This window comes from Phascolarctos cinereus, unplaced genomic scaffold (assembly GCF_003287225.1).
Source record: "Phascolarctos cinereus isolate Bilbo 61053 unplaced genomic scaffold, phaCin_HiC Scaffold_4;HRSCAF=312, whole genome shotgun sequence".
NCBI classification, from domain to species: Eukaryota; Metazoa; Chordata; class Mammalia; order Diprotodontia; family Phascolarctidae; genus Phascolarctos; species Phascolarctos cinereus.
In genome coordinates, this window is record NW_027555847.1 from 669,080,385 (window position 1) to 669,104,988 (window position 24,604).

Here is a 24,604-nt window from a genome sequence, read left to right on the forward strand (position 1 = left end):
AACTGGGGAAAATAAAATATTGCTTTTTAAATGCTTTTCCCAGTAGCATCTGTATTAGGGCTCATTTTCCCCTCGGGCAATTGCCTGCAGAATCATCTCCTAGGTGTGAGACACGCTAATATATGAATTACTGAACAAAAGCCCTGTTCACTGTGTCTATGGCATGCTTTGGAAGCTGGATTGGGTCTCCAGAGAGTGAAGAATTAGATCAGGGTCAGGTCATCGGGCAAACGTTGGCACCTTTGTTCTTTGTCTGAGCTCAAATGTTCAGGGGAGGATTTCTCAGAAGTCCAGCCAAGGTCACAAAGGGCAGACTCCAGTCTCTGAGAGGACAGGCCCAAAGTTAGCCAGATCATCATTTAGATCCTCTCCACATTTCCCTTTCTCTCTCTTTGCCCCTCTTAACCAAGTGTAATGCCCAAAGAACATTATGTCTAGAGATGGAGGAAATGGATAACTTGCTTCTCCGCCAGTTATCACCCTGGAACTGCCTGAAAGTTAAGTAGTATCCTGAGCTTCTGCCAGAGAGCAAGAAATCAAATAAACAACAAAATCAAATTAAAAAAAAAGAAATCAAACAAATAAACATGCACTTATTAAACACCTACTGTGTGCCAGACACTGTGCTAGGTATTGGGAGCACAAAAACACAAGTGAAAATGCTGCTGGTCTAACAGAGGAGACAAAATGTACATATATGAGCACAGACAGATCATACACAAAATGGATACAAGGTAATTTGAGACGGAGGATACTAGCAGCTGACGGGAATCAGGAAATACTTCATATCAAAGGTGGCTTGAGCTAAATTCTAAAGGAAACCAAGGGTTCTGGGAGAAAGAGGTGAGGAGGGAGAGCTTTCCAAGAAGAAGTGACAGCCAGGTAAATACCCGGAGGTGGGAGATGGAGCCTCATGTGAGAAACAATGAGGCCAGCTGTCTAACTGGATTATAGTGTGCATAAAGACTGGAAAGGTAGAAAGGGACCAGACTGCGAAGAGTTTTAAATGTCAGAGACAGGAGTTTATTTTTGACCCTAGAGGTAATGGAGAGTACCCGGAATTTCTTGAACAGCTGAGAAAGTGGCACAGTCTTCAGGAAAATCACTTGGCGGGCAAGAAGGCTAAACTGGGGGCAGGTGGGAGACTTGAGCCAGAGAGATCAATGAGGGACTATTGCCATTGTTCAGGTGAAAGGTAATGATGAGGACCTGAACTAAGATGGTGAGTAGAGAAAGGGAGGCATATGGGATAGATGTTGTAGATACAGAAACAATAAGATCTGACAACTGACTGATTGTGGGGGGTGGGGATGAGGGAAAGGAAAGAGCCAAGTATAACTCCAAGGTGACAGAACTGACTGGATGGAATGGGGAGGAAATGGAGGAAGTGATCTACAGAAATTGCTGTTGTTATTATTTGCCCTTTATTCTCTTTCCAGAAGAGGACCATGACATCAGGAGGGTGAGTGAATTGGATTTAAGTGAGGGAGGGCTATGCAAAGTCACCTGCCTCACTTTCTCCTCCAGAGCCATCTGCTGCAGTGGTGAGATATAGATTAGGAGATGGCCCTGGATGCAGTGGGAGACCTTGGCCTTTTTAAGCTAAGGTCTTTCCTAGGTCTCAGTTTGTCTGAGGCAACACAAATTCAGTGATTAAGGCTAAGAAATGAGGCCAACAATGGCCTTTTACCTACTCAGCAAAAAAAAAAAAATTCAATCCGGGAGAGAAAGACCCTCAAGGGTTTCTGGCTAGAACAGAAACAACTGCTATTTTCACACTCAACTCTGAGCCATCAAAATCCAAAGGATGACTAAGTGAGGCTTGGGCTGGGACCTATTGTTGGCCAATCAATGAGAACCACAGTGATTTGGGCTTAAAGCACAGTCAAGTAGCTCCCTTTGAATCTGAGTGGGCTTTATCAAACCCTGGTTTTCCAGTGCTGTATTTCAAGAAATCACAAATGAATAGGAAAGACTGAAGGAAAAATAGGTTTGAGAGGAATTATAATGAATTCCATTTTGGACATTTTGCATTTGAGATACCCATTGGATATACAGGTTGAGATATCATGAAAGCAGTTGGTAATATGGGACTAGAGAACAAGTCCCTCAGCCTCTGGATGCCTCAGTTTCCTCATCTGTAAGATGGAGATAACAGTAGTACCTACCTTCCAGAGGCATTGTGAAGTATGATATTTGTAAAGTATCTTGCAAAGGTTAAAGCAACTACATAAATATTAACTATTGTTATTTTATTATTAGGAGAGTGAAGAGGATTGCATATATAAATTTGGGAGTCATTTGCATAGAGAAGAGAGAAACAAATCCATGAGAGCTAATGAAATGAGAGAGAGAGAGAGAGACAAAGACAGAGGTAGAGACAGAGAGAGAGACAGAGAGAGAGTGATGAGCCAGCCAGAAAGGCAAGGAATGGTCATATATGTAGGAGGGAACAGCTGACAGTGACTGCCCAAACACACTCCGCCTACATCTGCTTCTCTTTCCAGATCCTGGGGCCATACAGTTGTACTTCTCAGAGCTGAGATTCATGGCTTATGGCAAGTATAGACACCCACATTGCCAATGGGTAGTGCCACAAATAAAGACCAAAGGAAGATCTAAAGCCCTCCAAGGAAGCAAGTCCTACTGACTATGAGACAACTAGGCCATTCCCAATCCCACTGGCAGATTCCCCAAGTATGGGAGGTAAAGGCCTCTTTTATCGACAGGGAAGCAGCTCACCTCATTGCCTCTTGTTAATGACCAGATCATTGCCATAATTTCCCAAGAGACATTGTTTACACTTGAGTTTATCCTGGTGGCACCTCCTCCAGAATAGCTAATAATTTTAACTGTGATAATTGTTTTATTTGCTATGGATTTTTGGTATTTATCCCAGAATCACTGAGGACTCTGACAGGTCCTGTGTTTGCCAAGCTCCTTCCTCTTCTTGTGTAAGGAGAGCAGTTTTCATTCCCCATTGAGTACACAAGCGTGTTTCTCCTCTGTCGATGGCCACAAATTCCCCTTACAGCCACATCTCCTAAAATCAGAAAACAGGTGAGGTGCTGGCTATGAAACCTGAATTTGAATTCTGTCTTCTTATCAGCTTTGTGACCATGAGCAAAACATCTCATCTTGTTAAGCCTTTGTTTCTTCGTACACAAAATGGAGATAATGCACATGTAAACTATTTCCCTCACTTGGTTTTTGTCAAGAAAACTCATGGTACATGTGAATTCTCATTGTTCCTTTTGCTGGCCGCTAGATGGCGTAAATAGAGCGGATAGAGTCAGGAAGAAGAGTTCAAATGGTGCCTTGAATACCTGACTTGGAATCAGGACGACTTGAGTTCAAAGGGCGACTCAGACATTTGCTAGCTCTGTGACTATGGTCAAGTCATTATAACCTCTCCTAGATTTAATTTTCTCATTTGCAATATGGGGATAATACAGATCAAATGGGATAATATAGATAAATGCCTATGTAGATGCTACCTCCTCCTCCCCCTCCCCTTCTTCCTCTTTCTCTTCATCTTTCTCCTCTTCCTCCCCCTCTCCCGCCTCTTCCTCTCCTCTTTCTTCTTCTCCTCCACATGGTGTAAGGGATAGCGTGGACCCGTGAATCAGGAAGATGTGGATTCAAGTCAAGCCTTTGATACATCCTGGATGTGTGATCCTGGACAAGTCACTTACTTCTCAGTACTATAGCCAATTCTCTAAATTCCAAGACAGATGCCAGCTTGCATTGAGGCAGCTAGGTCACATAATGGATAGAGCCCTGGCCTTGGAGTCAGGAAAAACCCAAGTTCAAGTTTAAATCCTGCCTGTAATACTTAATGGCTGTGTGACCCCAGGCAAGTCACAACCTGAGCCTTGATTTCTTCATCCACACAATGGGGATGATATATCACTAAATCCTCAGGACTGTTGAATGTAAAGTGCTTTGCAAACCTTAAAGTGATATATTAATGTTTAGCTATTGTTATTAGTAGAAGAAAGGCCTTCACTGGGAGCTCCCTACACTGGACCACTGAAACCCCAGGTTTGGTTGAATTACGGGAGTCAAACCCAAATCCGCCTTTTTCTAACTTTCATCCACTGGTCTTTGTTCTCTCCTGGGGCTCATCTTTCTTCCATATGATGGCCCTTCAAATATTTGAAGACAGCAATCATGTCTTCCAGGCCCAAGGCCCACTTCTTCCACTTATTCCCACTTATTCCTTCCAATGATGGGATTGGCAAATGTACCAATGGTTTAACAACATACCAATTAAGTTCAGGAAAAGTTCATAAGATCATAAGAAGAAACCTTAGAAGACATCATGTCCAATTCCCATACTTTGCAGATGAGTAAACTGAGGCACAAAGAGATTAAGTAATTTGCCCAGGATTATACATGTAACCAGCCATAGTATTACCTATTGCTCCCTTGGCCCAACCAACTCCTTTCAATGCAAATTGATGGGCCTCCTTCACCTGCTCAAACATCCCACCTTCACACGTGACTACTACTACACACGTTGGCTGTATTCAGTATGGACAGTGGCGACTCTGAGTTTTCATTTGCAACAATCTAATCCAATAACCATTTACCAAAGGCTTGCTTGCTGTGTGCTAGGCCCTGAGCTAGACACTCAGATACAAAGACAAAATGAAACAGCCCCTGCCCTCTAGAAGCTTACATTTTTCTTTTTCTTTTTTTCTTTAGGCAACTGGGGTTAACTGACTTGCCCAGGGTCACACAGCTAGTAAGTGTCAAGTGTTTGGTCTGAGGCCGGATTTGAACTCAGGTCCTCCTGACTTCAAGGCTGGTGCTACATCCATTGAGCCACCTAGCTGCCCTAGGAGCTTACATTTTACTGGGGGAACTTAACATGTATACAGCTAAGAGAGTACAAAGTACATACATACAAAGTAATTTGGTAGGGGCAGCTAGGTGGTACAGTGGTTAGAGTGGTGGGCCTGAAGTCAGGAAGACCTGAGTTCAAATCTGGTCTGAGACACTTACTAGCTGTGTAACCCTGGGCAAATCACTTAACCCTGTTTGTCTCAATTTCTTCATCTGTAAAATGAGCTGGAGAAGGAAATGGCACACCACTGCCAAGAAACCCCCAAAAGGGGTCAAAAAGAGTCGGACACGACTGAACAATGACAGTAACAAATTTGGTGGTGATGGGGAGCGTGAACTAGGAGTTTGAGGAAAGGCCTTTTTAGGAAGCGGTCCCTAAAATGTTTGCAAGGAAGCCAGGGATTCTGAGGGGCCCAAATAAGAAAGGAGGGCACTTCTAGCAAGATGACCATCTACACAAAGGACAGGAGGTGGAATTTTTGCATACAGGACATGACAGGCAGGCCACAGTATGTGAAAGAGGTAATATTGAGACGTGCGGGAGGCAGGGAGACTGTAAAAGAAGGCAGGAATTCTATTACAGAGCAATTTATACCAGATTGAGGATTTTTCTATGTTATCCTAAAGGCAATGAAGAGCCATCAAAAAACTTTGAGTAAGGTGGTGACATTGTCAAACCTATGCTTTCAAAATATGTTTGGCAGCCACGTGGCGGATGGGCCTTTTCTACTCCCTCTAGACCAGAGGTTTCCAAACTTATTTGGCCTATCGCCCCCTTTTTGGAAAAAAAAAATTTACTCAGCTCTACCTTGGAAATCTACTTTCTTTAACCTTTTAACTTTTTTAAAATTTGCGTCATTTCAAAAAAAAATAAAATATTTTTAAATGATGCATCTTAAATTTAATAATTTATTGTAAATTTGTGGTCTTTTTTCTGCATTGAAATTTTGGTGATGCAATACTGCATCATATAACCATATAGTATTGTATTATAAACAAGTCATTACACACACATATTCCTGCCAATGCATGCTAGACTTCCAACGATGTGCAACAATCTCGCCTGCCAACACTTGCTTGTTAAGACCTGTCAGCAGTCTTCACCACTGATTGGTTATAACTTGCATTTTGAGTGTTTATTTGGAAAACAATATAATCACCACAACTTTAACTCGGTTGCGCAACAGATGAACCGTGTACAAACGATTATTCAAAATGTTCTCATCTTCTATATCAGGTTGTGTGCCATCTTGGGAAGGGAGGGGGGAAGGAGGGGGAGAAAAATTTAAAACTCAAAAGCTTATGGAAGTGATTGTTGATAAATCAAAATACATTAATGAAAAAACATTTTAAAAAAGAACAAAGTAAAAAAAAAACGTTCTATGACTACTATGGAAGTGTTTTGCATGACTACACATGTATAACCTGTACCAAGTTGCTTGCCTTTTCAATGAGGGTGGGTGGGGAGGGAAGGAGAAAACTTGGAACCCAAAGTTTTAAAAACACATGTTAAAAAAAATTGTTTTCACATGCAACTGGGAAATAAGAAATACAGGAGATGGGGTATAGAAATCTATCCTGTCCTACAGGAAAATAGAAGGGGAAGGGGATAAGAGAAGGGGGGGAAGAGATACAAGGGAGGGCAGATTAGAGGAAGGGGTATATAGAATGCATGCCATCTTGAGATGGGGAGAAAATTTGGAACTCAAAATCTTGTGGAAGTGAAAGTTAAAAACTAAAAATAAATTTTTAAAATAAATTTTAAAATATGTTCTCTTCTTTCCTTATGCTTCCACCGCCTTATTTTTATTCAACGCCCCACAACTACACCCATGGCTACCTCCCCCCCATTGTTTCAGTGCCCCCAGTGGGCGGTATTGCCCATATTGGGAACCTATGTAGCCTATTTCCCTTGGTGATTTCATCAACACCCATAGTTTCAATTATCATTTCTCTACAAACAACTCTCAGGTCTAGTTGTCTACTAACCTCTCTCCTGACCTCCAGTCTCACCTCTCCAGTTGCCTTTTTTGACATCTTGAATGGGACAATCTACAGTAACCTTGAACTCAGCATGTCCAAAACTGAACTCATGATCTTTCTCCCCAAACTTGCCCTCATTCCTGATTTCCCTATTACTACACCATCAGTCCAGTTACACAGGTAACACAACCCAGGGATGATCTTCTACTTCTTATTTTTCCTCTCTCCCCAATATCCATCAGCCACCCAGTCCTGTAATTTCCCCTTTTGTCATATCTCAGGCACATATGCCCTCTGACCCTGCCACACTGGTCCATGTTCTCATCATCCTATGCCTCTCCTATTTCATTAGGCTCCCTATCTCAAGTCTCTCCCTACTCCAATCCATCCTCCTCTCAACTGACAAACTTATCTTCCTAAAAACAGGTCTGACCATATCACCCAGTTTAGTCAATAAATTCATGCTTCCCTGTCACTTGCAGGATCCTGTGACTTTCAAAGCCCTTCCTAACCTACCTTTTCAGTCTTCTTATACCTTACCCCACTCCTAGGGGTTTGCAATCCAGGGACACTGACGTCCTTGCTGTTCCTCACACACAACACTCTTACCTTTCAACTCCTAAGGCTTCCAATGACTGTCCTCCAGACCTAGAACTCTCTCCCTCCTTGTCTCTACCTCCCAGCTTCCCTGGCTTCCTCCAATCCTCGGCTAAAGTCCCATCTTGTACGAGAAGCCTTGCCCTGTCCTTAATCTTAATCTCTTCCCTCTGAGACTACCCCCAATTTACTCTAGAGATCCCTTGTTTGCATGTTATCTCCCCATTAGACTGTGAGCTCCCTGAGGGCAAGGGACTTTTCTTTTTTTGCCTTTCTTAGTATCCCCAGCACTTAGTATGGTACATAGCAAATAGCAGGAGCTTAATAAATGCTAGTTGACTTGACTATCGAAAAAGTCCAGGTGAGTGGGCTGGGGCAAAGTAAATTGGAGAAGGAAGTAAATGGAAGAGATTAAGGAGATAAGGGTAATAAGACTTGCAACCTAAGGTGGATGAGGTCAGAAGACAAGCCAGAATGGAACCTGTCAAGTTAGAAAGGTCTCAGGGCCTATGTGTAAATCTACTATCTACAGGCCAGCCTAGCCAAACTCAGAGAACTTCATCACTAGGCTGGATACTAGGTGATGACTGCTGGGCCATAGCAGCTGTCAAAGACAGCCTACCAAGTCACGGAGGAAGCATCCACACATCTTGGAAGAACTGAAGATTTTGGGACTGACGTACAAACGTCCCTCTCCCCACCCCATTGCCCCCCTCCTACCCTCCACCTTATTTCCTCCACCCCTCCCTCCCTTTCAACAAATGGTTCTTCACTGTAGTCCCAATACAAGTTCAGAACTACAATATCCTCCAAACCCTCCACCCATGGACTATTCACATTTCTACAACACACTCTAGAGTTTACAAATCACTTTGCTCACAATGGCCTTGAGAGCTAATAACTGAGGAAAATGTGGCCGAGAGAAAGGAAACAATTTACCCAGGGTTCCACAGCAGATAACGCCCACAACTACAGCTCAAACCCACATCTCCAGACACCAGATTCAGTATTGGTTCATTCGTTGCTGCTCTTCTAGAGCTTTGGTTGATAACAGAGCTTTGACCAGGACCAGGCAATCAGGACGTTGCCCCGACGGTGTCGATATGATGGGGACAGGGGAAGGGGCTTTTCCTCCCCAACAGCGAGTGACTACTACCCCACTACTACTACCTGGCCTGACCCCAGTCACCTTTCTCCATGGGGCACGTGCTACCATACCCCCTTCTTCCACTTTGCACCACCTTCACCCCACTGGACCTGAGGACCCATGTCTCACAGGACCCCACAGACCAGCAGCCATGGCAGCACACACTGGCTTCTTCAGCAGCCTCCTTGGGGATTTTTCTCCTCCCCTCAACTCAATTTCACCCAGGCATCAAAATTCTTAGTAACAGTTCTAATTTTTGAAGACTGAACTCAGAACTAAAGAAGACTAAACGAAGCTATTCTGGGAGCAGCCTCCCCTCCCCCCAACCAACACACGCACAAACACAAAGCGGTGGATCGACATTTCGGTGATAACTACACTTTTATTAGGTGGTGGCAAAGGGTCGAGGGTCTGTACAGTGAGGGAGGGGAATAGAGGAGCCTGGGCTCCACAGGCAGTGAAGGCTGGGACACATTACAAAAATAGCCTAAGATCCTTCTATTTCTGATACAGGGGCCAGGGGAGCCCTGGGCAGTGCAAGGGGCTGGGAAGACCCTCTACCCCCATATTTACATAAAGACTTTAGTGAAATGTACAGATTTGGGGGGGAACAATGACCCACACCCACTCCAAATCTATAAAGGGAAAGGAAGCAGAGCAAGTGGGCCAATGTTTCCCTCTAAAGCTCAGGGAAACGGACATGGTCCCTTCCCAAGCAATGCCACAAAATAAGTTACATCTGGAATGCAGTGAAGTAGGGAAGATTCCCAATTCAGGTGCTACTATGCTCCCCCCACCCCCAAATACAGGGGCTCACAAACACGGCCACGGGCACCACAGGAGATGTGGTCACAACAGTGTACTTGGTACACGGGATCTGGTGCGGCCTATAGGCCGACAGGGTCAGCCCCACGGGGGCACTGATGGGAGGGCAGGGGGTGGGGGGCTTTAGCCTGGCCCCCTTTTGGAGGAGTGCAGTTGGGGTGGGGGTGGGGAACGGAAAGGTAGGGACCTTCTCCATATATATATTTTGTAAAAAAAAAATATATATAGATATAATAATAAGTTTGTTTAAATGTATTTGGTTCTATACAAAATGTAAAAAACAAAAACAAAAACAAAACACTAATGTCAGAGATACAACATGGAAGCCTGGAGGGAAAGCAAAGAGAGGGAAGAGTGTGGGGGTCAGAGAGAGAAGGAGTGAGAAAAAAACATGAGGGAGAGATGGCGGTAGGGGGATAGGAGACCCAGGGGAGGGCCCTAGGCCCTGGCTCCCCAGGGCCCAGAAGCCCCACCTGGGTGTTAGTCTGGCAGAGCCCGGGGTCAGGGAGCTGTCTCAGGCCAACACTTGCCTCTTGGGGGCTGGGTCAGGCCGGGGACCCAGCTGAGTCTGAGTCTGGCCCTGACCCTGACCCTGGGGCAGGGGGCCAGAGACAGGATGGGGGGTCAACAGAGCCCCAGTGGCAGGGCTGGGTGTGGAGTCAGACCAGTCTGAGAGCGAGCGGGGGGAAGGGCTGGCCCACAGTTCAGGAGACTCCGGGGATGGAGTAAGGTAGGGGTGCTCACTGGGCACCCGCAGGAAGTGTTTGGAGGGGCTGCCTCGAGCAGGAGGCACAGGACCAGCAGGTGGTGGGTACTCTTCAGCCGTTCCACCTGGTGGGAAGTATTGGGGCGGGGGTTCCTTGGGAGAGAGAGGGGTCCCAGGCACCAAGATCTGGGGGCCTGAGGCCAGTGGCAGGGGCCCAGGCAATAAGAAAGAAGGGCCTGGTGGGGCCAAGCTAGGGTGGGTGGTCCCGGGGGCTGGCGGGGGCAGGCGGGCCCAGTCAAAGGGCACCGCCACAGGGCTCACCAGACCTACGTTCACCACACAGCCTCCCGGGGGCCGCGCCAGTGCGCCCCTCCCTGTCCCACCCAACTGAGCCAAGGACACAGTGGCTGCATACGGCCCGTCCAACGGGAAGCTCCCAGGGGAAGCAGGAGTCCCCCCAAAAGGCCGTGGGGAGTCCAGAGAGTCTACGGGTGACAGTGTCACAGAGCTTTCTAGCAAAGGGCCTGGGCAGGCAAGTGTAAGCTTCTTGGTACGACCTTTGGCCCCGCCGGCCCCTGGGCCACCCTTTCCTGGGGGCCGCCGGCTCTTCTTGCTGCCACTCCCTGAAGGTGTGGGCTTGAGGCCAGGCAGGAAAGTGCCTGGCGGACAGAGCAGCTGGGCCAACCCATGGGCACCCGGAGGACTGCGAGCCGTGTTGTGTTCTTCCAGCAGGCGGACGATGTCCTGGTGCAGCCGTTCGTGGGCTACGTCTCGGGGCAGCCGGTCCAGGTGATCCGTGATCTCCCGGTTGGCAAAGTGGTCCAAGAGAACCTTGGCTGCCTCATAGCTGCCCTCCCGGGCTGCTAGGAACAGGGGTGTCTCCTCCTGGAGGGGGTAGGGCAAGCGTCATGAGGATCAGAGCTGGGGACCGACGGGAATGGTAGGGAACCAGAAAGAGTCTAGGAGGAAGGGAAAGAAAAAAAGAGACAGAAAGGAACCAAAAGAGGAAGATTAACAGAAAAGGAGAGAGAAGAGAATGAGGAGAAAGAGAAAAGAGAGACAGGAGGCTGACTGGGGGGGAAGGGCCTCACCTTACTGTCCTGCATGTCTTTGTTGGCCCCATTCTTGAGTAGGGCCACAGTAGCTTCCACATTGTTGACAGCTGCAGCCCAGTGCAGGGCAGATTTACCTGAGAACACAGAATCAGAGGTTCAGCCCAAAGCCGGTATTCTAGCAAGGGGCAGAGGGGATATCAAGGTGACCTCCAGTCCTGATGTGTGCAGGGGAGGGGGGGGAGCCCTGTATTGTTCCAGATGTGTGTGTGTGTGTGTGTGTGTGTGTGTGTGTGTGTGTGTGTGTAACACAGAGGGGAGGGATGGGGTAGGGTCAGGGCCCTGCAGTAGATCTGATGTGTCTAAGGATTGGGGAGAAACCCTGAATAGATCGGGGGGGGGGCACGTGCATGTGTATGTGTGTGTGCATGTGTATAAAATAGAGAGGGGAGGAGTGGGGGGCAGACCCCTGCAATAGACCTGACTGGGGAGAAAAGGAGGGACCTGCTACATGTGTGTGCCCACATGTGTGCACACTCCAGAATGAAGAGAGCTTGTAAACACAAGTATGAGTGTCTCTGTAGAAGGAAAGCTCCCTCCCCTCATGCTCAGTGGGAATTTTATGTCATGTTCACACACTGCATTGGTCTGAACATAAACTGTCCTTTTTCCTGTGCTTATTTAAACTTTTGTTTCTTCCTCAGCACCAAGCACTGAGCTCTGCAGTTAAGTGCTTAATAAATATTTATTGAATCAGTTGTATAAAAGCTGGGCCCAGTCTACGCTTGGTGTTAAATTTCCACGGATACCGATGCAGCTAGTGGACCAAAAGGCTGCCTCAGAATCAGGAAGCCCTGGGTTCAAGTCCTGCCTCAGAGACTCTGGGCAAGTCACTTAACCTCTTGGTATCCCAGGGAACTCCTTAAGACACACAGAACAATTGCCCACATTCACTAGCAGAGGGAATTTCTTTACTGGAAAGTTCCTGACATCAATGAAATCACAAGCAAGTCTGGACCAAAAAAACAACAAAAAAAACCTCAAAATTACACACATTTCTCCTTTCAAAGAGATCTCATTTTAGGAGATCTTTATGCCAAGGAAATCTAAGCTCAGAATAATGTGGTATATTTAATATTACATTTGGATATTGCAAAGCTATAACAACAGAATTCTGGCAGACCACTGAGGGCCCAAGGGGCCATGAGCTCTCGGAGACATCTGGAGAAGAAACAATAATAACAACAAAAATAACAAGGCTAGCATGTGTGTGGTAATGTAAGTGTTGTAAGAAGCTTTATAAATCTATCTCATTTGATCCTCACAACAATCCTGGGGAGGAGATGCTATAGTTCTCCACATTTTACAGATGAGGAAACTGGTGCAGAGAGAGGTTATGTGACCCGCCCAGAGTAACAGAGCTGGATTTGAAGTCAGATCTTCCTGTCAGTCATTCTGTCCACTGTACCACCCAGCTGCCTCTCAAAGAAGCATGAACAGACCAATACGCTGAGTCTCTTAGTGACACAGTCACCTTGCCACGGCCAATGAGCCAAAGGGTGAGGGGAGTTCTTTAAACACGGGGACTTTTCAAGTACAGAGACTTGTAGATAGGAAGATTCTAGAGTCTGCCTCTGGCCATTAGAGAAAGCTGATTGGAGGTGCCTGGTTCTGAGGGAAACCAATGCCCACCATGGAGAATCCCTCGGGGATGGCCATTGGGGAAGGTAGGCCCAGTGTTCTGATCAGGTAAAGAAGGTCAAGAAGGTAATCATAGGCTTCTGGCCCGCTAAACAGGAAGGAGGGAAAACAGGCTGGGAATCAGGAAAGACTTCCCAGAGGCCAATGCCAGAGAGACCCTGGGAAAAGCAAAGGAAAGAATGCAAAGGTCACTGCACAACAGGTTAAAACCCATGGGAAAGATCCCTGGGACCAGGGAAGAGGGGCTGTGACCTGAAAATACATATTAAATGCGGGTACATCACAGCAGTAACAGCATTCAGAAACAATATCCAAAGAGAGCCTGCGATAAAGCCCCGAGTCTCGGCTGTGTCCATACAAATTCACAAAGCGTGGGTGACAAAGACATGAATGAACTAAAGATAAAAATACTAGGAGGCATGTTTGACTTCACGGGAATCAATGAGGCCTAGTAAGATGAGATTCAGGACTGGAATTCTTCTCTGGAAAGATCGATATCACTCAAAAGAGACAAAGTAAAATCGGGCAGTGGAGCAGGATGGTATGTTAAGATTTAGTCATATGGAGAAGGAGTATCACACGCTAGATGGAGCTGGCCTCCAAGGTAGAAAATCCCGAGTTCAAATTCCACCTCGGACACACAATGGCTATTCAATAGCCAGTAAAGTAAGTTACTTAACTTCTTGGCACCCTGGACAACTTTTTTTTCCCCTGGGGTGGGGGGCAAGACAATCAAGGTTAAGTGACTTGCCCAGGGTCACACAGCTTGTGTCTGGGACAGATTTGAACTCAACTCCTTCTGACTCCAGGGCCAGTGCTCTATCTACTGCATCATCTAGCTGCCCCTCCCTGGACAACTTTCTAAAACTCAACTTTCTAAAAAAAAAGTTTCAGAGTAGGTACCTGATTGATGATATGCATTAGTAGAAGGAGTTTCCCCACTGGGAATTCCTCATACCAATGAGATCACAGTCCCCCCCAAGAAACACTCACATGAAGAAATCCCAGAACCTAAGTTGGGGAATTAATGTGTAGATGTGTAATTAATTAATTAACGGATAAATCTCCAAGGCAGAGAATATCTGGGTAAGGATCAATGAAGAAGCAGCATCAATATTTCTGTGAAAGTATGCTATAGTCCACCTATACAGAAGAAGAATTAGATGCATTCTGGAGACAAACCCTGAATCTGGCAGTGAGGCACGAGACTGTAATGACAGCAGACTCTGAGGACACCTGGGGAGCTCCCTTTGCCAAAAGCAGAGCAGCTGATGCATCTGATCATTTCATTCTTAAAAAGACAGAGGGAGAAACAAGGGGATCTGCTGCTATCCTGAACTCGATTCTAAGCAACAAGAAGGAACGGCCTTATAAAGTAGAGACAGATGATGGGCACCTTGGGGACAAGTCACCACTTCACTTTACTGTCTTTTTTTTTTTTGTGAGACAACTGGGGTTAAGTGACTTGCTCAGGGTCACACAGTTAGGGAGTGCTATGTGTCTAAGGCCGGATTTGAACTCTGGTCCTTCTGACTTCAGGGCCGGTGCTCTAATCACTGTGTCACTTCACTTTATATAACAGCTTGTACCTCTTAAAAAAGGAGGGCAACTCTCTTCTAATGCAAACCTACACTGGGATTCCAGCGGGTTCAGAGAAAGGATGAGAAACCCTTTGGTTCTGGATGTTGTCTCCCTCTCACTCAACAATAGGGTCTGGCATATAGCAAGTACTAATTGCTTGCCGAATGGATGAATCCAATGACTTAAAAGTCTAAGGTGAAGCTGTCCTAAGAGGGATGAGAAGCCCTCAAGAATGAAGTTCTGAAAGCACAAACGAGTGGGATGAGGAAGAAAAGGAGGATCTCTCAAGGTCAACGTGACTGCACAGCGGGATATGCCTTAGACACAGTAGGCCTCAACTTGAGAAAAACCTACATCATCCCTGAGGACGTGTGCTGGGATGGCAAGGGACCCCAAGAACTGGCCTTCTAAGAATCGATCAAAGCACGCGAGGAAGAGAAATGTGTAAGGGTGGAGGTGAGGAAGGATGTAATGTCCACAAATGTTTGAAGGTCTGCCCTGTGGAAGAGGAACAAGCCTGGTTCTGCTTCATCCCGAGGGGCAGAACGTAGATTTACAGGGGGAAGCTACAGGGAAGGAGATTGTGGCTTGATGGAAGGAAAAATTTCCTAACAAATTCAGCTAACCTCAAATAGGACGGACTGCCCCGATGGGCAGCTGGGGATTCAAGTGGAATTTGACAACTATATGCAGACGTCATAGCGCAGTAACATCAAACTCAAATAGCAATGAGGCCACCAAACCCTGGCCACAAGGATCCCTGCGGGCCGCAGAATGACTTAGTTTTAAAATGTAATGTTATCTGTGTTTCATTGTATTTTTATTTATTTTGTTAAATATTTCCCAATAATATTTTTATCTGGCTCTGGCCAGACTCAGGAGTGTCATAGGGCCACAGGCAGCCAACAGCTGTGTGTTTTTGACAGCTCTGTTGTGGAATGAGTGCATACTCAGGCAGAGCTTGGACAAAAGATAACTAGGCAGACAAATGAATAGCCAGACAGGGATACAGACAGATAAGAGAAATATATAGATAAAATATATCAATGTTTACATAGATAACAGGTAGAGATATATACAGAGTTAGAGAGATAGCTAGAGATAACTATAGATATTTAGATAAATAATAGGTAGGTAGAGACAGACGAATAGATATAAATATAGATTAGATTAATGAAGAGAGAGAGACAGATAGATGTTGAGATATATAGCTTCTGAAATCCTTGGAGGGAGGGTAGCAAAGTGGGGCAGTGGATAGAGCACTCAAGGACCTGAGTTCAAATCTGGCCTCAGACCAAACACTTGACACTTACTAGCTGTGTGACCCTGGGCAAGTCACTTAACCCAAATTGCCTAAAAAAAAAAAATCCTTGGAGGCAATAAGTTACAGTGGAAAGATGATTGGATTTGCAGTCAAAGTGACAGGGGTTAAGTCACTTAACTTCTATTGGCCTAAGTTCCCTCATCCAGAAAATGAAGGTAACGAACATTCTCTAAGAAATCTTCAGGCTCTTATGGGTGGCCCTCTGCTTGTTTAAGAGGCCCTGAAGGCACACCTCACATTTCCTTCCTTTTCTCTGAACTCCCCACCCCCGCCCTCCTCCCCCAGGGCCCAGCAATACCCAGTTCATCCACAGCATTGACATCAGCGTGGCAGGCAATGAGTTCCTCCACCATGCCCTCGACAGCTAACCGGGCAGCCAGGATCAATGCTGTTGAGCCATCCGCCATCCGGGCATCCAGGTCCGTGGAACGGTTTCGGATTAGGATCTGGGACACCACCAGATGGTTCAGGTGGTCAGTCAAGCCCCAGGGAATTCCCGGGAAGCATGCCCCCACCCTGAGGCCCCAGCCCACCTGGAAGACACCCTGGGCATCAGCGGTAACTGCTGTGTGCAGGGGGGTACGGCCTGTGTGGTCCTGGGCATTGGTGTCGGCGCCAGCATCCAGCAGGCGCTTTGCAGCATCAGCACGGGCATAGCGAGCGGCCAGATGCAGGGCAGTCTCTCCCGTCCTGTCTGTCTGAGCGCCCAGCTGAGCCCCCTGGCAGATCAGATCTGAGATGATATTGGCTGGGGTATCTTCAGCTTCCTCAGCATCCACCAGCACTGGCTCAAGTGCTCCCCCACAGAACGAGGCCAGCATCAGAGGGGTAAAGCCATCTAGGGGAAAGAGGGGTCCTTGAGCCAGCGGTCAGGAGCCTGGGCCCTGGGCCCCCCAGCCAACTCCCTTCTTTCCCCAGTACACCCACAGAGAAAGCCTGGTCCCTGGAAAGATACTCCACACCCAATGCCCTTCTCCTCGTCTGCATACACACACAGAGCCTAGGCCCTGATGATATACTCCCAACTCCTTTCACGATAAACAGATACAGGGAGTCTGGCTCCCCCAGAAAACCCTCCCATACCCTTCTTTGGAAAGTCTAGTTGGGAGATATAAGGCAGCCCCCTTCCCTCATATTTGGGTATAGCAGGCTCCTCTTGGATACACAAGGAAAACCCCACATCTCCTTTCCCCAAAGACCCTCACCACACTTTCAGACCCACCCATGGGAGGCTCAGGACGGAAGAGGTTTGAGAGGGGTGCTAGATTGGGAAGGTGATGACAAGGGAGGGAGGCCCAATGAGAGGCCAGCTCGGTTCAATGCCAACCTGGACCTCGAACATTGACGTCCATGCCATCAGCATCGAGGTCACCCTGGGGTGGGGTTAGTGCCATGGCTGGGGGCACACGGATGTCAGCTGCAACAAGATGGTGCTGAGTCCACTGGCGGCAGTCCACAGGGTCCTCAACCCCCGTCCCAGGCTCCTCCACCTGTAAACGAAGAAGGGGGACTGGGCAAGGAGCAGTTTCTACTTTATCACATGCACTTACAAACACGACTATGAAAAGGGGCCCGTGGCTTTCAGCAGAACGACCAAAGGGAACCAGGACATAAACAGAGAAAAGGAAAGAGACAGGGTCTAAACGGAGGGGGCCACAAGGGGCCTGCCAGCTCTAGAACCCAAAGATGAGGCCAAGAACAGCTATCACAGCAGGCTGCCAGATGACTCAGTAAAGAGAGGCCTAGCCTTGGAATTAGGAAGCCCTGAGTTTAATATCTATCAACCTCAGTTTCCCCACAAGTAAAATGAGGATGACAATAATAGCACCTTCCTCCCAGGGCTGGTGTGAGGATCAAATGAGATTACATATACAAAGAGTTCTGCAAACACTTAAAGTGCAAGAATCCTGTCCAAAAAAAAAAAAAGAATTCTATCAAAATCAGTGATTTGAGAGCTGGAAGAGACCTTCTCATCTAAGAGGAAACTGAGGCACTGAGAAACAGCAGAGTCAGGATTCAAACCCAGAAAGTCCTCTGACCCAAAATCCATCATCCTTTCTTCACTGCTTACAGAGAGTAAATGACTTGCACAGGGTCATACAGCTAGGACATTTCTGAGGCAGAATTTGAACCTGGGTCTAACTTCAAATCCAATGTTCTGCTGTGTAGATGTCAGGACCATCTCTCCCTCTGCATGTCCCTGGAGGCACACAGTAAGTGATCAGAAAATGCCGGCCAGGCTGTGTGTGTGCTTTTGGAAGTAACAGGACAAGGATGAATCATTCCAAGAGCTGAATTCCATGTCAAAGAACCACAGGATGTCCCCAGGGAGAGAACTCGGAGATCTAATCTGATGCCTAAAGACAAGGCTGCCTGTTTCCAACATTTCCCTCCAAGAGGTCATCCAGGATCTGCTGGAAGACCTTCAGGGATAGGGAACCCACTACTTCACAGAGCAGCTCATTCCACCCTGGAAAAGCATGGATTATTAAGAAAACCTGCCTCATTTCTCAGGGAAGATACAAGACCCAACCCCTTCTCCATCGCTCCTTCACTAGGCTGGTCTCACACAAACTAGAGACTGGGCCTAGACGTCAGCAGGGAGCAATGGGGAGGCAAGACACAGGATCTCCAGCAGCCATGTGTAGGAGGATTCAGCTTGGGGTATGCCAGCAAGGGTCAGGGCCCACACTCAGACCAAAAGAAAACCAGACTGTGGGAAGAGTCAGGTTTCCTGAGGCTGAAAATCTGAGGAAATACCATGGATGAGGAAGGAGGAAAACACAGGGTAACCTGAAGCCAGAGAAGTAACCTGTGGGGCCCAGAAAGGCATCCCCTTTTCTCCTCCAGAAGTTCAAGGAGTCCCCACAGGATAGAGGGGAAGGTAAATTAAGACCCAGAACCAAAAGGGGGGAAGGGGAACTTGAGGTCCAAATAGTTCAAGCCCTATGGATAGCTCCTGCCAAGAGCTCATGCAGGTGTGGCCACAGCTAGAGAAGATAAGAGTTTTATAAAAACAGGACCAAGCAGGGGCAAAGAGAGGACAGCGCTGGGGACTGAGCCTCGTCTATCCCCAGCTAACAGCCAAGGCCTCGCTATTATCAGACACCCAATGAATCAGTCCTCTAGGGAATCTCAGAGAGCCAGAACACTGCTCCAAGGGTGTAACCCCCTCACAGAATTCACTCAGCTGCCCCACGACATCTTAGAGATTCAAGCCCTTGGGACTCTCTCCCTTTGTGGGGTCCCTGTTCCCTTGGAGGGTACAGACCATTCTCTCTTTATGCAAGCAGACCATCCCATAGGCCTCCATGTAAAGCAATTTTTATGTAATACGAATTTGCCCATGGTCTAGGGGAAAAAGAAGGAGGCAGGCTGGAAGGGGGCTTCAGGCCCATGGAGAGAGGGAGTCAGCACACAGTTCAAGAACATGTGGGTGCTGGGGACAGAGAAGCGGGAAGAGCACAAGAAATACACAGAGACCAGGATCAGCCACATGGGGACCTGGCCAGAACCAAGAGAAAGAACATGTGTGTGGGCAGGGAGCAGGGATATAGGGGCCGGACACGGACACAGACAGGAGAGGATGGCCAATATGTGGGAGAAGGGGACAGACACAGGGGAACGAACATGTGGTGGGCAGAGCAGATCAAAGATCTCCTCTCTGGGAGCAGAGGACTCAAGCCAAGCCCTGATCCAGTGATGGCAATCTCTCCATGTGTCCCTTCTGTTTTCACTTGGAGAGGCTTTTTTTTGGGGGTGGGGTGCCATGGAGCACCAAGCCAAGGGCAGAAGTAAATAGAGAGAGTACAGTACTATATAGTAAAGTGCAGATTTCTTTCAGAATTCTTTACCTAAAATTGAATTTGCATAATGCAAATTTATATAAAGCTAGAACTGTCTGTATAAGTAATGAGAAAAGCGGGGGACAAACTGTGTATCTTTGGGGGTAACGAGGCCAGGAATGAAGCATCAGAGAAGCTGGGGTAGGACTATAGTGAACTGGGGCAGGCCTGGGAAATCTGCAAAAGAGCAGACATAGACTGTGATCTTGAAAAACAGAGGTGGGGGAAAGGAGGGGGGGCAGGGTGGGTCTGGGAAAGGGTCAGCACCTTCAGTCTCTTGGCCTCAGGGCACTCCGTGTCCATCCAGTCTTCTGACGGCTCTCCCATCAGGCTCTCTCCTTTGGTCATGTTCCTACCAAAGACAAGCCCTCCAGTCAAAGGGGTCCATGAGGGAAGGCACTGGGGGCCCCAAGGGAAATGAAGCATACTGGGCAGAGACCAGGGTACCCACACTAAGAGAGGACGATGTTTTTGGATCAGGTCAGAGGATGGGACTTGGAAACCACAGGGTCACAGAAGATCAAGGTGCACAAGGTGCTAAGGCAGTATGTCACAGAGGATGGGAATCAGGTGGGAGAGTCTCAAGAGACAAGGTTAAGAGGCCATAAGGTCACAGGAGATGAGGAGGAAAACAAAGGGGAGAAAGAAGCTGTCACAGAGGATGGAACTGGGAAGGAGACAGGAAAACCAGAGTGGTCAGAGGGGAGGAGAAGGCCCGGCGGAGGCCACGGCTCTCACTTCATGCCCAGCGCATCCTGGCCTACAGGCTCCCGCCGGCCTTTGTTGGCCCCAGCTGACTCCTTGTTGAGTGAGAAGCCCTCAGGGAACCAGAGGGTGCTGTGCTCACGCTTCCTCCGGGCAACCAGGACACCCAGACCCAAGGTGACGAGAATGACTGCTCCAACCACAAGCAGCGGGAGCAGCCGCAAGCTGGGCTCGGGGGGTTGCAGGGGCTCACCTAGAGACAGGGGAAAACCGTCTGATCTGCTGCCCTCCTCATGGCTCCCCACCCATGGCCAACCTGCCTTCTCTCTCCTCATCACCCCCCCCCCCACCATGCCTCACCCCGGACGGCCCGAAGCGGGTAGGGGAAGTCTAGCCGCTCCACAGCAGACAGGGCCCCCAGGTAGTCAGCAGCACTCTGGGCATCGGGGAAGCAGTGGTTACTGTCTGGGGTCTGAAGGCACAGGCGGTTGTCAATTTCCAGCATCACCATTGAGCTGAGGACAGAGAAGAGGAAGAGCAGTGAGGTGGGGGAGAGAGGAGGAGGAGAGGAATCCTGGGCATTGAACAGTGAGGGAGAGAAGGAGTGGGGAACAGGATGGAGAAGAAAGGGGAAGACCAAGCTGGGTGCCAGAAGGGGAAGCAAAGGATGGTGGAGTACAATGAAGTGGGGAAGAAAGGAGGGGAGAGGTGGGGAGGTGGGCAGAGCACAGATTGTTGGGGGGAATGATGGGAAGAGAAGGGAAGGAGGTAAGAAACAGGTAGGCGAGCAGAGCAGAGATATGGGAGTAATGGGGGTAGAGAGGAGATGCAGAGAGATGGGTAGGGGAGCAGAGTACAGACGGGGGGAATGATGGGAAGACAGGAGAAGGAGGTAAGAAATGGGAAGGTGAGCAGAGCAGAAAAAGGGGGGTGATGATAGTGGTAGGGAAGAGAAGGGAAGGAGGGGAGAGACGAGAGATAAAAGAGTAGGATCACAGAATCAAGCTCAGAGGAGGAAGACCAACAGATACCTGACCAGGAATTTCTTCTTCAATACCCCCAAGTGGTCATTCGCCTCTAACCTGAAGCCCCCAAGTGACAGGGAAGCTGCTCCCTCTCCCACGGCTCCCATTCCACTTTGGGAGAGGAATTTTAATTCCAAGCATCAAAGGAATTTGAGCTGGAAAAACCCTTAGAGACTGTCTAGCCCAACCCTCTCATTTTACAGGAAAAACCACTGAGGCCCAGAGAGGGGAAGTAGATACCGCCCAAGGTACTAAGGAGCACTGAGGGGAACTGGACGTGGGTCCTCTGATGCCAGATAAAAATGCCCTTCCCCCTGGGCCACTTGGGAGGAGAGACTTCTTTGCACTGAACCACGATTTGCTCCCCTCTCTGGTTCCCCTCGTTGCTCCTCGATCTGCTCCCTGGGGCTTCAGCCAGAACAGGACCAGGCCCTCTCTTCCCACAAAACAGCCTTTCAAATACAAGAAGACCACTCTCAGACTTTCCCTGAGTCGTCTTCTTCTCTATCCGACGGGACGCCTCCTGCGTGCCCTTCTCTGGGTGCTCGCCCCCAATCCTAAGGTCCTGCAGGGCTGGAAAAGTACTTTACATCCGAGATCCCATTTGATCCCTGTGTGGTACAAGCCACAGATGCTGTCGGCCCAGATCTGAATCCAGATCTCTCCTGATTTTCCCAATCCCCCTAAAACTTTCCCTCCAAAATCATCTCCTATTTATCCTGCACATATCACATGTATATAGTTGTTTGCATGTTGTCTATCCCTTTAGAATGTAAGCTCTTTGAAGGCAAGAACTGTCTGGTGCCTTTGTTTGTATGCCCAGCACAGAGCGCAGTGTGGCACACAGTAGGGGCTTTAATAAATTCTTGTTGACTTGCCTTGACTCCAGGTCCAACGTGTTTTCCACTTGACTGTGCTCCCTGCCTCTTTACTCATCAATGTTCTTCTCCCACTATGATACCCGGATCTGAACACAATACTCCTGAGAAGGATGGGACTGTTACTCTCCTTAGTTTTGGACATGGAACCTTTCTAGAGCAGCACAGCTTTCTTAGCAGCTGACTCATATTAATCATGGGGTTCACTTAAATCCCAGATTTTGGGGTAGTTAGGTGGCGCAGTGGATAGAGCACCGGTCCTGGATTCAGGAGGACCTGAGTTCAAATCCGGCCTCAGACACATAACACTTACTAGCTTTGTGACCCTGGGCAAGTCACTTAACCCCATTGCCTAGCCAAAAAAAATCCCCAGATTTTTTCAAACAGTGATCCAACCACACTTCCACCATCATGTATTTGTGAAGTTGACTTTTTGAACGGAAGTCCAAGACTTCCCATTCACCCATGTTCAGTTTCATTTTCCTAGATTAAACCCAGTGTTCTGGTCTACTGAGATTCCTTTGGATCGTGACTGTCACATGCCACATGCTAATGAGCCCTCCTCACTTAGTGTCATATGCAAATGTGATAAGCATGCATCTGGGCCTTTATCCAAGTCCTTGCTAAATAAGTTAAACAGCACAGGGCCAAGCATAGATCCCTGGGGCCCTCCCACCACCGGGGACGTTCCTTCCAGGTGACACAAAGACATTAATCTACAAGTAGGTTCTATCCTCTACCTCCAGCAGAATGAACGCTCCTTGAGGACAGGGACTGTGCCAGTTTTACCTTTGTACCACCGGCACCTACATATGTAACAGCCATTTAGTAAGTGGGCATTGGATTAAACTGAAAAAGGAAGAGGGAGGAGATGAGATGAAGGACAAAGCCATGCAGGGAGGAGAAGGGGAGAGATGGGGAAATAGAGAGTACTTCTAGGAAGAGAGAAGATATGAGAGACAGAGGACACTTCTAAGAAGAAGGGGAGTAGGGGAGAGATGGGAAGGAACAAGCATAGAGGGGAAGGATGATGAGGAAGGAGCAAAAAGGGGTGAGGGGAAGGAAGGGAAGGAAGTGTGAGAAGGTACCAAGTGAGGAGAAGTTGAAAGAAAAGGGGGAGAAGCTGAGGGGCAAAATGAGGATATGGATGAGGAAGTGAGTGAGGATCAGGGACTCATCCTCCAGCACAAAGACAGAACACGGATGAGAATTTGGATGACCAAAAAAAGCCAGTGGGCTTCAGCCTGCCTGTCACTCACCCGATGACCTCAGAGGCCAGCTCCCGGCTGGGATGCCCACCAGGCCTGTAGTAGGGGTAGATCATGAGGTTGCCATGGGCATCTCGGCGGAAGCGCAGGGCAGTGCGCAAGATGGCACTGAGACGCTGTAAGAAGTCGGCGCTGGAGCGCAGTAGCTCCTCCGGGGGAAGCAGCACCGTGAGCACAAGGACCCCCTTTGCCAACAGCTCTGGCACAGCACCCGCACAGTCCAGCCCGTCCCAGCCACACTCCTCCGTGTTACAGCCCTGGTCACAGCGGCCATCGGCAAAGTGGTCTGAGCAGTATTTCTCGTAAACGGGACTGAGGAAACAATAAACGGCACAGTGAGAACTGAGTCAGGGGCCCTGGGGCCTCAGGACCACAATCTGATCCCCCTGTAACTGACCCTCCTCCCCAGCACAGGCTCGAAGACAGGAGGAACAAAAGAAACAAAGCCGAGGGAGGGACAGAGGATGGGGCAGCCGGACTGTGGGGAAAGCGGACATCACGTTCCCTGTCACTGAAGGGCTTCAAGCAGAGCCTGGAAACCTCTTGTCAAGAACGCTGCGAATCAAGCCTTCTTAACTTTGTATGATGTTGGGCAAGACTTCCCCTCTTTGGGCCTCAGGATCCCTGTGGAACAGGGATTGGCACGAGTCTCTCCCTCCCCCCATCCCCCGAAGAGATTATCACTCCTGCCTTAAATTGGTGTGCCCTATAATCCCAGTGAGGGGGCCTTGGGGGCCTCCCTAAAAAAAGTAGGCAGTCATTTACTGTGAATCCTGAGAGACACTTCCTAGAGAGAGAAGACTGATCAAGCCAAGAAAGTTTTTGTTGTTCAGTCATGGCCAACTCTTTGTGATCCCATTTGGGGTTTTCTTAGCAAAGATAATGGAGTGGTTTGTCATTTCGTTAACCAGTGGATTAAAGCAGAGGTTAAATGATTTGCCCAGGGTCACACACACAGCTAATGAGCATCTGAGGTCAAATCTGAACTCAGCTCTTCCTGTCTCCAGGCCCAGCACTTTAGCCACTGAACCACTTAGCTGCCTCCTAGAAAGCTACAGAGTAAAAAAAAAAAAAAATTTCAGGCTGTTTCCAGGGCTGCCTAAGGAGGAGAGGAGA

At 48.2% G+C, this 24,604-nt stretch overlaps 1 protein-coding gene across 1 annotated transcript in view; it reads right to left on the reverse strand.

The window, feature by feature from the left end:
* Nucleotides 1-8,940: 8,940 nt before the first annotated feature.
* The window catches only part of NOTCH3 (notch receptor 3), a 34,711-nt gene continuing 19,047 nt past the window's right edge, over nt 8,941-24,604 (reverse strand). The window contains exons 24-32 of the mRNA XM_020969332.2: nt 23,480-23,800; nt 20,678-20,832; nt 20,351-20,570; nt 19,880-19,964; nt 17,095-17,257; nt 16,301-16,605; nt 16,066-16,213; nt 11,201-11,298; nt 8,941-10,994 (exon numbers count right to left, since the gene is read on the reverse strand). Of these exons, the coding sequence (XP_020824991.1) occupies nt 9,918-10,994; nt 11,201-11,298; nt 16,066-16,213; nt 16,301-16,605; nt 17,095-17,257; nt 19,880-19,964; nt 20,351-20,570; nt 20,678-20,832; nt 23,480-23,800 (2,572 nt within the window). The 3' untranslated portion in view covers nt 8,941-9,917. The remainder of the gene's footprint in view (nt 10,995-11,200; nt 11,299-16,065; nt 16,214-16,300; nt 16,606-17,094; nt 17,258-19,879; nt 19,965-20,350; nt 20,571-20,677; nt 20,833-23,479; nt 23,801-24,604) is intronic.